Below are 16,053 nucleotides of genomic sequence, written 5' to 3'. Positions count from 1 at the left end.
AGATTGTAATTTACTGTCCTTACCAAATGTTCATGAAGTTCCTGTGATCTGCACAGTATCCAGGAAGTACAGGCGATAGCCATTTCCATGGTTCTCCCTCTGTCACTCTCTGCTCCTGCTGGGGTCTTAGTGACTGCTCTATGCTTTCAATCTTCTTTCCCATGATGCTAAGTCAGAAGTAGAAATAAGTGAGAATGAGGCTGCTAAAAATCGACATAACTCAAACACATTTGCTCTCATACAATGTAATCATTGTATAGACGTCTCCTGTGTCCCTCTGCTACTCACCTGGCCATCACCGCATGCCCACGTCCATCCTCAGTCCTCCTCAAGCAGCATAGGTGTCATCACAGTCAGTTTCTTTGGAAAAATGAAGCAGATCCTTGCATTGCAGGGTTGCATATTGAAGTTGGCCAGAAATAAAATTCAGATCCCTTTATTCTGAAATAGCAAGTGGCATGTGTGGACTATATTTGGAAGCTACAAATATCCATCCATTTAGATAAATAGGTAATTACGGTGATGAATAGCAGCTGTGATATTAAAGTGTGTACAGCGAGATAAGAGTTAGGGACAACAGCCTAAGTCTGCCTCTGCTTTCATGTGGGAATTACGCAGTGATTAAATCGATGTTATGTGTTCTGAGACTTGCTGGGGAAAAGTAAAGAGGAAAAATTATCCCATAAAAAGGAGGTAGCTTCTGCTTTGATGTTTGCCTCCCATTGTCTCTAAGAGAGAGAGAGAAAAAAAAGCAGAGGAGCGGGCTGGGGTATACGTGTCTGCTTTAATCCTAGCAGGAGCCTCTCTACTCTCTACCCAGTGTGTATTACTTGATCAGATTAAAGAACTAACGATGGGTTGACTTTCTTTTATTGGAACCCACAACAAGTTTTTCTATGGTAAGTTAAAAGGTATGGATGAAAGAGCACGGAACTGGGAGTCGAATGGAACATTGATGTCTGTTATCAACTCTAATTGATTAGGTGCCTTATGGACACACCTCTTTCTGCCTCACTATCCTCTCTAGTATAAGTGGTTAATTACCAACTACTTCCTTTGCTTCACAGGGCTCCAAAAGAACCAAATTGATAAAACCTTCCAATATCCTGTCCTCTGATTGAACTAGGTCATTTTTTTGCTTATTGACCCTGATTTATTACTCCATGAGGGAGCACTGTCACATGTCATGCCTTCTCATGCAGCCTCTCTCTCTCTTTTCTAGATTGTAGAGATGCTGTTTAATGCTCTAAATCAAAACTTGGTCCAGTTTGAACTGAAGCCAGGCGTTCAAATCATTGTGTATGTCACACAGCTGACATTAGGTGAGTGCCTGTTGGGATTCAGGAGAAATGAGTTTGGTGATCTGTTATCCTGGAGAGAAAGAGAGAAAGATAATTACCAAATACTTCTCTATAAATGCCTGAAAACGGCCTTGTGGCAGGGTTAAGAAAGATTAATTACATCTTTCTTGAGGCTTCCTATTGAGGAGGCAAGAAGACTTTGTTAAAAACGGTTTTGCTCTTGAATCTCTGAATGATCTTGGGGAAAACCCTCAATTTCTTTGGGCCTTGGCTTTATTCTTTGTTTTCATCTGCAACAGTTGGGATTATATTAGGTAGTCCTCAGGCTCTCTTAATTTCTGCGATTCTCTAATTCCACGAGGCCATTTCAGATAACTTTAAAACTCCCTTCGATGTATAATATATAAGTCTAAGTTGAAACAGGATCAAGTCTAGTTGGTTGATTTATAAAAGTAATAATAAAAAAAGACATGTCCTATTGGGCATTCACTACTGGCCCTCTGGGAGAACGTATGTGCTAAATATTTCTTATTAATATAAAACTGGAGATTCCGAATGTGCTTACCTAGCAATGTTTTGCCAGAACGGAGTAAAGGAAGAGATGGAAATATTGCATCAGTGTTTAATCCAAAATTCCCAATGGCTACCTATAATCATGTTGACAGACACTCAGGTTGTCTAAGAGAAAGAGTATACAAGTTCTCCTTCTACTTCCTTTAGCTGGACACATGTTGCTCAGTTTACACATAGTATAGCAAGTCTCCCCAGGCAGAGCAGAGGAGCCTACTTTTTCCTAAGAAGCTGTGATCAGGATACCATTTCATCATTGAAACCAAGGTTTCTGTGCCCAGAGAACATGCAGGGGAACTGGGGACTGGATATAAATATGGAGACCACCTGGCTGCCTTTCTCCAATGAGTACTCCCTCCAGCTAATAGCTTCCAAGTGAACATGCCTGTTCTTTTCTCCTAGCTCCATTGGTGGACTCCAGTACTGGGCGCAGCAGCTCTGCCATGCTTATGCTCTTGTCAGTGGTGTTTGTTGGCCTGGCTGTGTTTTTGATCTACAAGTTTAAAAGGTATGTGCTACTGTCACTCAGTTTTGATCTTGGGGCTAGATTCATGGGAGCTGATTCTTCCTATAACCAACATTCCTAATCTCAATCCAAATATGTGATATTAGTTCTCCTTAAAGTTCTGGCATTGGGGAAAAGCAGGAATGGTTGAGGGTCAGGGAATAAATAGGTTTAAAAATCTGAACTCTATCCACTTTATAAGTATATTGAGTTAGGGAAAAGAGGGCTGGTGTATAAAATCAATTTATTCTCTTCAAGAGAAGTGTAAGGGGTTTTTGAACCTCATTGAAATTTCTAAAGTCCGTCTCACATACCTTTTTCTTCAGGATACCTTTTTTTCTACAGCTTAACAAACATTCAGGGTGATTAAGTGGAGAAAATGTAGTTGAATTCTGGTATGCACCTGCAGAAACACAGACACACAGATACACAAACATACATCTTCTTGTGTTACAGTAATGTGGTATTTCTGTTTAAATTTTCATGTTAAAAAAGTTCAACCTTTATCCCCACCCCTCTTTTTCCTGTTTCTAAAGGGAAATTAATCAGGAAAACCAAATTCTACGTGTACTCAGCAATTATTTTTTAAGGACACAAGAGTGGTGATATATCAGAATACTTAATAAAAACATAAAATTGAAATCAATAGTTCTGTACTATTATTTGAATAATGTGTAATATTCTACCATGAGTTGTACCGGTTAAGGGTATAAACTCTGAAATCAGACAGACCTGATTTTAACTTTTAGCATTTGTAAACTTGGGCAATGAAATTTGCTTCTCTAAGCCATAGTTCCCTCATCTGCAAAATGGGGAAAACAATAACACTTTATAGGCTTCCTATATGGTTTTAATGTAATAATATCTATACCTGGTACATATTAACTAATTAACAAATCTAAGCTATTTTTATAAATAACAAAGAACATGCCTTCCAAAGGTGCCTTCTGGGACACAAACTGGCACATGATAGGCTCACAAAAATCGTATAAATGGCATAGAAATGTACTTCATAGTAAGCCTTGGTAAAGTAGAAATATTATTAATTATCGTCAGATGAGTTTTGAAAGTGTCACTTGGTCCTGGAAGTGTTTCTAGGTACTAAAAATAATGCTTTAGATTTTGGGAGGGATCAGTGGTAAAGGTGCTTCATTCTATACCTTCTTCAGCCCCTGCTAGCTCTCCTCGAGTGATATCTCAGGCTTAAAAAGACCAGTTTTACTCAATATCCATCTCAACATTGGCCAGAACAACAGGGATCCTTCAACACCCTCCAACGGAAGGACAGAATGAGGTTTACCTTTCTACTAAATTTACAAACCAGCATGTGGGTTCATCTCTTCTTGGATCAAGACATGTCGGCCCACCTGTCCATGTTCCATTTGATGGGAAAAAAAATCCTTCATATCTCAATTAGCAAAGATTCAATGCAGAAACGGTTTGGTCAAGGCAACACGTATTTATGGATGTACTTCAATTACATGCAAAGCACACTTTCATTCATCCAAGGATTTGATTGTGGGGAAGCCTGGTGGTTACTGGGGCTGGAAGATCAACTAAACCAAATTTATTCTTTTGGCACCTAGAACTCCATGATTGCTGAGGACAGGGCCAATAGAAGCCATGAAAAAAAAAGATATTTGTGTCAGGCATCTCCAAATTAAGGCAAGACTTATCCTGTGACTTAGCAAAGTTTTCTATTCTCTTATAAATGCTGCTAAACTCCCTAGACAGTCAACTTATTAATGTAGGCATCTCTAAATGTGTACACTTCGATACTTGAATCTATGCCAGCACTGCCATCTCTGAATTATTCTACCTCTGTAGTCCCAAACAGCAGCCAACCCTTTCTACGTCCCTGACAGTGAATCATGGAGCCAAGGCTACAGGACACAAATACCAGTCAAACTGGATAAACGGCAAAGTCAGCGAAGAGTTACCAGTCAGTATTACCTTTCCTTTCCTTAGCCATCTTTTCTAGAAATTTTCCTCCTAATGCCTAAGCCCGTTGGCGGAGGTGCTGTTGGATCTTCTTTTATTCCTTTGGTCTTCTTTCCACCTCATCACCTGGAACTCCAGGGGTGGCTGCATGGAGGGTGTCTGGCTTGCTGACAAGTAAAGGTCAGGTTCTTATACCTATTCCAAGCCTCCTTTGCCTCTTTCATTACTGTGCAATGGAACTTTCTGCAGTGATGAAGATGTTCCATAATCTGTACTGTCCAACACAGTAGTTACAACAATAATAGTATTGAGGAACTGAATTATTCATTATATTTAATTTTAGTTAATTTAAATTTAAACAGCTAAATAGTTCACCTGGCTGGTGAACTTAAATAGAACAATCTAAAGAAAGGGCAGTTCTGTGTCTTTTTCTATGTCATTGGCCATGCTGAGTTTTCATACCCAAACTTTCTGTAATCACGAGCATTAACTCATTATACCCTTTATTCATTCAACAAACATTTATTGTGTACCTACTTTGTGACAGACACTGAACCCAATCTCAATGTCCCAAGTCATCACTTAACAAGGAAAGGGCGATAAAGTTACCGTGAACCCTTAGCTTTCTTTAAGTAAATATCACCCTGTCTCTCACACTTGATTTTGTTCTTGGATAGTGATTGCCATTATCTGATGTTTTAAGCAATATAATTAAAAATTCATTGGAATGGCTTTTATTTTCTGAAAACTTTGCCCAAAAAGACCTTCTTTCTCTACTGTAAATTTGTTTTTATCTGGTTATCCAAGAAAACTTTTGAACTTTTATATTTCTTTCAGGCTGTTTTTTAGTAAGTCTTTCGTCATAGTCTGATGCCTACTTTGCTATCTCTAAATTTCCTCCCATGGGCTTCTAACACTTATCATAGTTGGAACAAATAAAATATAAAAACTGAAGTTTTTATAGGTGAGTTAGGTTGATCCATCTTTCTCCTCTTATTAAAACCTATATGAATGTGTAGCCCAAGACATGCCTCTAAATCTATTTCCCACCTTTCTTAACTGCAAACTTTCGGTATAGTCTTGACTTAGATTCTCAACAGTCCTATGCGTGGATGTGTTAAGAAATGAAAAGCAATTTGGAAATTTTTTTTTAAATACTGAAAATTTTGACATATAAAATTCATTCCCTTCCAACCATCTATTAAAATTTTTGGAAAAAAAATCTACTTGTTTTTAGAGGCTTAAATAAAATGAGCATCCTTTATAAAGGCAAATTTATCCAAATCCTCATAGGAATCATTAGGAAAGCAGAAGGGGTTGGGGGTGAGACAGTGAACTCTGACTATAGCTCTGAGGTATATAAGCTTGTGTGATCAGGAATGATTTGACTGCCCCTAGCACCTAATAAATGTTATAGTTGATTCAAATGTTCATGAGTAATATGTACTTTTATGATGAGAAGAAATCTAAGTCATTAGGCTGCATTTCTATTTAGATAAAGAAGAAAGCAAGGGCCATCGTGAATTTTTAATTAGACACATTTAGAGAGCCTTCAGTCTGCTGCTTCACACATCGTCTATTCATTCAAGGTTCTTGTAAATTATATTCAGCTGGTTCAGACCAGTAGGAGTCACGAGGACAGCTCCCGTAATATATGAAAAGCAATCGTTCAAGACATGAAAACTGAATGTAAAGGACAGGTAGAAACTGTCCTCTAGACCTTTTCTTCTGAATAGCTATAAGAAAAACTTATTAAATGCCCCCACACTCGACCTCATTGGGGATCGAAATGGAGTGGGGACAGAAATGTAAAAGCTTAAAAATACCCGCTGTTGGTGCTAGGACAACAGAGTGATTCTGCTTCAGAAATGCACAGGAGTTTCTGGATTCTGGGTGGGTGTCAGATTTGTCTGGACTTCAATCCAATTTCCCCATCATTTTATGAGCTAGAGAGATCTCTTTTAGATATAATATTCCAAGATAAAAGTGTGGTCTTTTTGTTTGAGAACATAATAAATGAAAGTAGAAAGAGCACAAGATTTGAGATCACTTATTCATTCCTTCGACAAATTCTTGCTGGTTGTAGACTATGTGCCAAGCACTGTGCTGAGTTAAGTTTATAGCAGTAAAGACGAAAACCTAGACCTTGCATACATGGGACTCTTAGTCTAGTGAGAGAGAAAGACAGAAAACAAGTCAATCAGCATTGTTTATTACATCACCTTGAACTGATACCGCATTCATGTCTTTCATAGACAATGTCCCATTACATATTTATAACAGGGAAGGTTGGGTGGTCAGGACAGACCTCTTGGAAATTTTGTTGTGTAAGTCAAGAAGGACACGATCATGAGAAGAGTAAAAGAAGATGTGTTATAGATGGAGGGAACAATTGGTTCAAAGTCCCCAAGGTGGTGACAAGTTTGATGTATTAGTCTTGCAACTCAAAGTGTGGTTCTCAGACCAGTAGCATCAGCATCATCTAGGAGCTTGGCAGAAACGCAGAATTTCCACCTATCCTGTCCAGACCTATAAAGTCACAAATGTATTTTAACAAGAATCTGGGTGCTGTATAATCACATTATAGTTTGAGAAGCACTGGATTAGAGAAATTCAAAGGAGGCTACAGAAGCTGGAGCGTGGTCGGTCAGGAGATAATAGAGATGGGTCAGGAGATTAATCTTTGCAAAGATTTTAATCTTTGCCTGCTCGTCCAACCTCATCTGTCTACCATTTTTCCAAACCCACTTTGTGTCTTCAAAGGAAATTATTTAGCTTCTCTTAATCTTTGCCTTAATCCTCTGCACAATCCTCAGAGGAAGCTATTGTGATTCCTATTGAACAGATGAGGAAACTGACTATTAAAATATTTAAGATACTTGGCCCGTGGATGGTGTTCTGAAAATAGTAGCAATTGCTATAAATCTTTTATTTCTTGGCTATTCATAAAGGAAATCAATATGAATTGATTAAATTGACACAAACTTTTCCACTATAATACAACCTTATGAGTCTCAAAGTCCAGCTCCTTTAAAAAGTTAATAATGGGTAAATGTTTTAAGGATTTTAGTGCATACCTGAATGGTAGCACTGCCGTTCTGTTTACACCTGCTTGTTTTTTGTTTGTTTGTTTGTTTTACCTCAAGAGAAGGTACTTTCCTCAGGGAGTTCTGTGGTTTACATCTCCCCAGGGCATTTGGGTCTCTGGCCTTGTGTTTGTTTATTAGCCTCGTGGCCACAGTGTCTGGATGACTAGCCCCTTTCCCTGATATTAGTTTGTCCTGTAAATAGCTTCTCCCTCTCCTCTCTTTATTACAAAGGATTTCCAAGTTCGACATGCTCCGTGGTCATAATCTGATTTTACTCCCGCCCCATGTAGGAAAATCCCCTGGATTAACATCTATGCTCAAGTTCAACATGACAAGGAGCAGGAGATGATTGGGTCAGTGAGCCAAAGTGAAAACACCCCCAAAATCACACTCAGTGACTTCACCGAACCCGAGGAACTGCTGGACAAAGAGCTGGACACCCGGGTCATAGGTATGTGTGCTGGTGCCACCAAGCTCCTGTGTCCTCTGTTCTCTAAACACTAGGGCAGCCAACCCCCTCGGCCTGTTCTCCAGATAGTACTAGACCGGAGGGTAGGGAAAAACATAAAGTAACATAATCAATCATATTTGAAAATTTGCCTGCCACCTTTGACCACACGAAATGGCAAGATTTTTTTCCCCTTAAAAGTAGATCAAGTTTGAAAGTGCAGGAATCAGAGTCGGGAGGCATGAGGCCAGCTATCTATCACTGTTGGACTTGTTTTTTCTTCTGTATAGCAAAAGCATCATATGTCCTAATAAATAATCACATGAATGTGGGCTCTGGCATCGGATAGCCCCGGGTCCATTTTCTTGCTCAGCCAATCTATTTGCTCTGCCAATCTACTAGCTCTACGAACTCCTTGTGCCTCAAATTCCTCATCTGTGACACGGGAATAATAGTACCTACCTTCTAAGATTGTTGTGATAATGAAATGATACTATGTCATCAGCACAGTGCCTGCCACATAGTAAGTGTTCAGTATGTATTGGCTATCACTGTAGTTATTAGCAGAGTATAAGATGGCAAGGTTACTACCTTGTGTGCCGGTGTGGGTGATGGCAAATGTTAAGCATAGATGAAATATGCCAGTGAGCTAATAGGACAGAATATCCAAGTGGCCTATTAAATAAATACATAGTAAGCACCTGTTCAACGTAGCTGGGTATTTAGCAGTAAATAAAACAGACAAAGACCCCTGCCCTTGTGACATTTACAGCCTTCTCTCCCTCTGTCTTCTCTCCCCTGTAGGAGGCATTGCCACCATCGCAAACAGCGAAAGCACAAAGGAGATCCCCAACTGCACTAGTGTTTAATACCGACAAGCCACGCGGTCAACCATCTTTCTGACTTTTTATTTTTGATGATTACTATTACTATTGTTATGGGAAAAATGAAAATGTCTTTTTTAATCTTTGTTTACCAAGGGCCCCTTCATAAGTAGCAGGCAGATGCTAAGCTTTGGAAGGCAAAGGCATTCTTAGCTGATTAAAATGAGACAAAAAGGATAAGTGGCTTGTCTTTGTGCTGTGGGCAAAGTATACATCTTCCCATGGCCTTCTTGCTTTATTCTGCCATTAATAGTGCAAGAACTCTGTTTTTCCTTGTGGTCTCTCTTTCTTTTTATTTTTAAATTTGGGTTGGCTTTTCATTAACCTCCCACCTCCCCATTCCCTGACCCCTGCCAAATCACCAACCCCCTCACTCCAGCACACACACCTAAAACATAAACCATTTCCTAGTTAGATCTGCAGGCAGTAAGTGGGTGGGGAGTGAACGTAGCTGCAGAAAGCGTGCACACTTTTATGAAAGAGGTCCTGCCTCGTGCATGTCAATAGTGAGGCTACTACTGATGGCTTACTGTATATAATTACAATGTAAATAGCTTTCTATTTCCTAAGAAATAATTTAATGTTTAGTAAAAAAGAAAACAGAAAAAAAGAATGATGTGTGTGTCGGCTTATGCACTCACCCTCAGAGCTGACCAACCCCCAGGCTTGATGTGTTGGGTTCTGGATGCTCTCCAGTTGTCTGTCACAATTAACTTTTGCATCTCTGTGTCCATGCCATAGCTGGTTTCTACTTATGTATATAAAGGGTGGGGGTGGGGGGAAGGGCTTCTTTTTGACAACTGGTAAAGGAAGGACTATGGCGACATCGTAGACCATGGGACTCTTTTGTTCCATCAGCGACATGGACAAGTTGCAAGATGGAGCCCACTAGAGACTTCAAATGGGGGTACGGATGAGATCTAGATGGGGGTACAAGGCTTCTCCTCCAAAAGGAAAAAGTTGAGGATATTATCAGCCTGAGAAAATGGTTTCTGTAACGAGGCCAGGTGATGGATCTAAAAATGACAATGATTCTGCTTTCTGGTTGGATTCCAGGGAAATACATAATGCTTATGGGGAATTCTTGGGCTATTTGTAGCTCAGAAAAGTCCCCTGGGCACTAGGTTAAGTCCGGTGGGTGCCTCTTGGCATGAAAGGAGTTAGATAGAGAGGTGGCATTTGTCGAATCATGAGCCCCATGCAAACCCTGCAGGCCAGATAGGGGTCTAGTCTTTAATGCTATTAGTCAAAGATGATTTTAGCAAAGCTGAGCTATTTTCTTGTCAGATGTACACAACTTCCTTAAAGTCAAACGTCTGCCTTCAGTTCCCTTCAGATAGTCCTTGCCTCTGGGGTGAGTAGCTTTCAAAGCCAGCATTCTCTTTTCCGACATCCCAGCCCCTTCACCCTTACACATCTCAGTTGTTTTCAGTAAGGTCACTTTAAGCCATGCTGTAAGCATTTTTTTTTTTTCAGGCTCAGCCTGTACACACTGTTTTAGAAAATGATATACTGTATATATGGGAGGAAAGGCTGAGTTTTGTACCTGTTAATATTTGTGGGATGTTGTTCACTTTTTTCTCTGTGAGACTCTGAGAGGATGTGACCTATAGAAATCTGATTGGTCACAACATAGATCAGGATTAGGAGTATTTCTAAAGATCCTGCTTTTTTGTTTCAATGGTTAAATGGGGCAGACAATTGCAATACTTGTACTAAACATTGGAATACAAATGCATGAGTCATATCTATATATACAGTATATGTACATATACTGTTCTTGGTTTTATTGTTCCATTTGAATATTTCTACTGTAAAAAAAAGACAGTGGTTTTGAAATTGTTGAAAATAAATGTATTTTTGTACATCAAAGCTATATACCTGTCTGAGATTTTTCTCTTTGAGCAATTTTCTTTATTTATTATATTAGTCAACTATTGCTGCCATAATGTTACATGGCAAAAAAAAAAAAAAAAATCCAAGTAGCTTATAACAATAGATAATTATGTTTTGCTTTTGAGTCTTCAGATTGCCTGTGGTTTGGCTGAGCTCATCTGGGACTGACCATGCTCCCCTGGGCTAGTTTGGATGCAGGTTTCAGTTGCCCCAGGTCTGTTCCTTGAGTTGTCATCAGTACGAGACCAGCAGCTACCGAGGGTATGTTTTTTTTTTTTTTTTCATGGTGGGTTACAGAATTTCAAGTCAGGTTGGCAGAATACCCTATGCCTCTAAAGCCTTGGCTCAAAATGGTTATTCTATTTACCTGCTACCTACAATGAGTAAAAAAAAAAACACATAGCCATGTCCAATATCGATGGACTAGGGAAATATGGTCTGCCTATGCTGGTGCAAGACACTACTAAGTTACATGATAAAAGGTATGGATATATAATTCCAAACTAGGAAAGGCATGAAGAATGGAGAACAATAGTTGAACCTCATATACCTGTTCATTTTCTATGACCCCCTTCACTAGACGGCCTTTTCAAATCAATATTCAATTTCCCATCCTGATGTTTGTGGCCAGGACTTCTGAGCGGATGTCTTAGTAACTTTGGTAACTGCATGGACCTCAGCTTCCAGTGAGTGGTAGAGGTGGAACACCAACTCAGGTCTTGAAGATTTCAGCAAGATAAATAAACAAACAAACAAACAAACAACAACAACAACAACAACAACAAACAAAAAGGAAAGGAAATCCACAGGACATATCATTTTTTTCCCTCCTCCTCCTCCTCCTCCTTCTTCTTTTTCTTCAATCTTTTTCATATTGTTTCAAGAATTATACTGTTAACATCTACTTCTCTTGCCCAGTGCTGAGTAAGGAATTTGGAAGGATGAGTGGATGGCTCTTCTCCATATTAGGTAATAAGGGAATGTGAGCTAAGTATCTAGACAAGGGCTGTAAGTCAGACGTTTTCATTTTTTTAAGTGTTCAGAATATGTGTTAAATTTCCGCAGATCACAGAAACCCTAGAAACCAAAAAGCTTTGGTCAATAATATTTTGAATGCTAACTGGCTATTCTGAAATCACATATTCTAAACTCAATTTGAAAAAAAAGTGGGCTTTTTTTTTTCTCCATGAACATATTTAAAAATTACATGTTATAGTTGTAACTTTTCTTGAGTTATACTCACCTTTTAAACGAATTTATATTATATAAGTACCTTCCTCAAATATTAGGAGTCACTTATGGCACCTCTGAAAAACATAGTTTTTTTCAGTCTAATTAATTGTTCATAACGTAAAGTGCCTGTACATCTTTAAGAGAATTTTAATGGCTTTGAGCTTCCCAAATAATGTAAAGTGTCTAATATTCTTATCCCAAGTCAAAGGTGAATTTTCTAAATGCATTAGTTTTTGCTTTCCAAAGGTATCTAGGTTCTTCCCATGTTAATTTTGTGTCAGGCTGATAAAACTGCTCCACCAAATTAAAAAGGACAGAGTAAAACAATATGAATTAGTTGGTTCATTTGGGCTAAGCCATACTAAAAATATAGCCTCTGTACCCACCATCAGCACAGGTCTGTCAGATTTCTCAGTAGTAGACAGGCAAAGGCAGGTGTCAGGGAGTGTATTCGCTTTGTAGCTGCTTCTATGCTGGGTTTCTCTCCAGTGGGGAAAACACTCTTTGCATCAGAATTGTCTTGTCTAAGGCAATTCTAGACCTGATAAGTTAAGCTTGCAGATGACTCTGGAGCTGAAGCCCAGCTCTCAGCACCGTAGGCAGATTCTCTGAGGATTCTCATGTGCACTGATGTTTGAGAACGACTGCTCTATTTGCCACTAAAATGGTTCAGGGAGAGTTACTGAGTAAAAGTCAACTGCCCTGGCTCCTGTTACCATGATACAAGGAACCTTAATCTGCAGAAGTGAGAACAGCTTCCAAATTTGCTCATTTCCTTCTGGGCAACAGCTGCTACTCTGAGGGAGTCACCTAATTGAGTTATCTGGAACAAAAACACACTGTGAATCAAGGTGGTGATGGATGGTGCCTTGGAAAGAATATTAAGCCAAGAGATCTCTGACTTTCAGCAAGTCATTCTGGACCATGATTTTCTTATTTGGAAACAAAAAGCACTTTATGGTCTGCCTCACTGGCTAGTCTTGTTTTCCAGAGGTGTGAGAAGCACATGGCCACTTCCAAAATTGTTGAGAGATGACTAGTACAGGCAGTACTTAGGAGAATTCTCTTCTTCTGTAGAGGTGTATGCTGAGACTCAGAGAGGAAAGTGACTTCTCTAAGGTTGCACAGCAAATCAGTGCAGAGGCAAAGCTGGATTCCATGTCTTCTTTCCACCACACAACTGCCCAACAAATGCAAAGCTGATTGAACAGGACAGCATTGAGAGTCAGTAGGGAACCCGGTGGCTATGCTAGTGTAGCACCTGTGTCCTCGTTGTTCAGTGGCTCATAATCCTCCACATCCTGTTGCCCTACTGACCAATTTGGTGAGCGACCTCTGGCCTGATGCCCTTGTTTCCCTCACTGGGCTGAAGTAAGGCTGCTCAATAGACAACTGCCAGGCCCCAGCTTTACATGCTGTGCTGCTCGCTTTTTAAAGTGTTTGGCCTTGTTCAGAGGGAAGAAGACCAGAGAGCAAACATAAGCAATGGGATGCCTCATCCAGACACACACACCACATCCCACCAAATTCTCTTGTCTGCTCCAATGGTATGGACAAAGGAGACCAGATGTAGCCCAACAATTCCCTCTCAAAATACTACGGCATTGTGATGTTCCTTAAACTTATTTTAGTTAGCATTAACTTTACAATAGCAGAGTGCCCTTTACAATGCTCTTTGTCTCTGTTTTCAGACCACAGATCATGATGAGATATAGGGTGATTCAGAGAGGAATCAATGGACATGGGATACAAAGAAAGGGAGGAGAGCCTGGCTGGAGTTCAATTTATTCAGAGTCTAAAAGTCTCAGTAAAACTTAGGTCCGTTACTTTATAATAATCTGAGGCCGAGATGGGTAAAATGATGTAATCAAGGTCCAACTTCTCTACCTATAAATTGGCGATAGTGGCATTTATCTCATGGAGTTGGAACCCAGATTAAATGAGATAATTTGGGTGAACACACACAGAATGACTGGGGCTTGACAAATAATGATTTGAATCTGAGAAGCTCTAGTTCTGTTGTCTGTCTGGATTCTTTCCCTGTGTCTTTCCTGGCCTCAAGTTGTAAAAAGGATCTGACAGTCTCTCAACTAAGGCTGTTCTCCCAGGGACAGAATTCAGATTTACCTAGGGGAGGTAAATCTGAATTTACCTCCCTCAGGTCTACCTCAGAAAGAAGAGCATTTGGGTTAAAATTCATTGTGAACACCGCGATTCCAAAAGTCACTGCTCCTTTTATTATATATTTTTTTAATATAATGGATTTAATTTTCCTTGGACCATATGGAAGGGATAAGAGATAGACGCTTCTAATCAGGGCTTCCAGAAATGCTCACAAAATTAGAGTGAAGGCTCTCAAGTTCCGAAACATGCTCACTCTTGCCAAATGTCGTGATCCCCTGAGGTAGCCATGCTTCTGGTTCAAAAACAGTTTGGCCTGGCTTGTTTACAGTTTTTGGCTCCAGTATTTATAACTTGCTTCCTGTTTCCTCTCCCTTCTTCTGCAAAGCTTTTATGATGATGTGTGTAGTTCCAGGTCCTCAAGTCCCTCAGAGCTTCTCTGAAAGTCACCGATTTGAGTTGTCTTCACCTTCACCTATTGAAAAATAATAAGATAAAACAATTATCTGTAAAAGGTAACTTTTATATATCTGGAAGTACCAAGGACATGGTTTTTGAACTTCATTATGGTCACAGCTCAAGGAGGGCTCTTTCAGGGAGTGAGCACAAGATGCAGATTCTTTTTAAAATGTCAGGGAAGACAGAGGAAAATAGATCGTGACAAACACACATGCCATCTGTCATTATGGCTTAGTCTCTGGGGAATGGTGCTGTTTGAAGCTATTAGAAATGAACCAGATAAAGCGAGGCCTTCAGTAATTTGCTCTAGAGAAAGTACACAGTCTGGTCCCTGAAGAACAGAGACTTCCTCAGCTGAAATGTCTGTGCTCAAAGTGTCCCCTGTGCTAAAGGCTACTCGGCTCCAGGGATTTCTTGCCACCAAAGAAGGCCCCACTTCTCCCTGGAGCCTCTCCCAGAAGCCTCTTCCTTTGATGTAGGATCTTTTGTTGCTTATTCTCCCTTGCAAAGGGTTATTGCTGTCCGGTCTTCCAAGAACTGGCTGCAATTAACATCGTGTCCAAGCATGGTAGATTTGAAGAGAAAGGAGGCTGTGCAGAAGTGACAAAGACAGAATAGAATTGTTTTTCTTGTCACTGATCTGTCTTTCTCGGTTTCTAGATAGAATCACTTGGGAAGCACATAATTGTCTCCATGAACAACATACTTAATCTAACAGGACTGTCTCAAGCACATCAGGATGTATGGTCACCTTAAAAAATTCAGAGGGAGTATAAACTCAGAGATGTTTCCGTGTTCTGTTTACTCTTGCATTGTTTTTTTCCCTTTTAGACTTTGACCTTTGGATGGAAATCTAGTTCTCTGAGCCCAGAAGCTGTTTATGGAAATCCCCTATCAGCCTTGCAGTCTTCTAAGAGCCTCTCATTGGAGTGGTGAGCTCCTACATAGCCAAGGTCAGTGAGCATAGATTTAGATGACTTTTAAAAAGATATTTAATTTATCAGTTAATAAGAAAATAGATGCTCAACCAAGCAAATAGGAATTTATGGGAAGGCTATTGAGAGCCCATGGACTCAACTCAAGTTTGGAAAACACAGCTTGGAAAAGAGGCAAGAGGTAAGATAGCTCTGGAGGAAAGAGAACCAGGAAATACAGAAATGTTTTCCCAGCGGATAGCATCTTAGCGAGGGTCTCTTGTGGAATGAATGACCTCTCCTCATCTCTTCTATCCCCATATTATCTGGAATTTTAAATTTAGGTCACATGTTCACTGCATGATACAATGAGTGTTTATGGGCTAAATTATGTCCCCTCAAAATTAATACATTGAAGCCTTAACCCCTAGTACCTTAGAATATGACTGTATTCGGAAATAAGGCCTTTAAAAGGTGGTTAAGTTAAAAATGAAGCTATTAGGGTGGGTACTAATCCAATCTGATACCCTTATAAGAAAAAAGAAATTACGACATAGACAAGGGCAGAGGGAAGGCCATGTGAAGACACACGGTGAAGATGGTCATCTGTAAGTCAAGGAGGGAGACCTCAGAAGCAACCAACCCTGCTGACACCTTGATCTCTAGCTTCTCATCTGGACGATTATGACAAA

General features: G+C 39.8%; 1 protein-coding gene across 1 annotated transcript in view; it reads left to right on the top strand.

Annotated features, from left to right (window-relative positions):
- The window catches only part of SORCS3 (sortilin related VPS10 domain containing receptor 3), a 520,917-nt gene extending 510,303 nt beyond the window's left edge, over nt 1-10,614 (top strand). Inside the window, exons 24-27 of the mRNA XM_039871263.1 lie at nt 1,223-1,322; nt 2,274-2,379; nt 7,697-7,857; nt 8,659-10,614. Of these exons, the coding sequence (XP_039727197.1) occupies nt 1,223-1,322; nt 2,274-2,379; nt 7,697-7,857; nt 8,659-8,723 (432 nt within the window). The 3' untranslated portion in view covers nt 8,724-10,614. The remainder of the gene's footprint in view (nt 1-1,222; nt 1,323-2,273; nt 2,380-7,696; nt 7,858-8,658) is intronic.
- The last annotated feature ends 5,439 nt before the right edge of the window (nt 10,615-16,053 follow it).

This window comes from Pteropus medius, unplaced genomic scaffold (genome assembly GCF_902729225.1).
Source record: "Pteropus medius unplaced genomic scaffold, Ma_sr-lr_union100, whole genome shotgun sequence".
Lineage (NCBI taxonomy): Eukaryota > Metazoa > Chordata > Mammalia > Chiroptera > Pteropodidae > Pteropus > Pteropus medius.
This window is presented reverse-complemented; position numbering and strand designations above follow the sequence as displayed.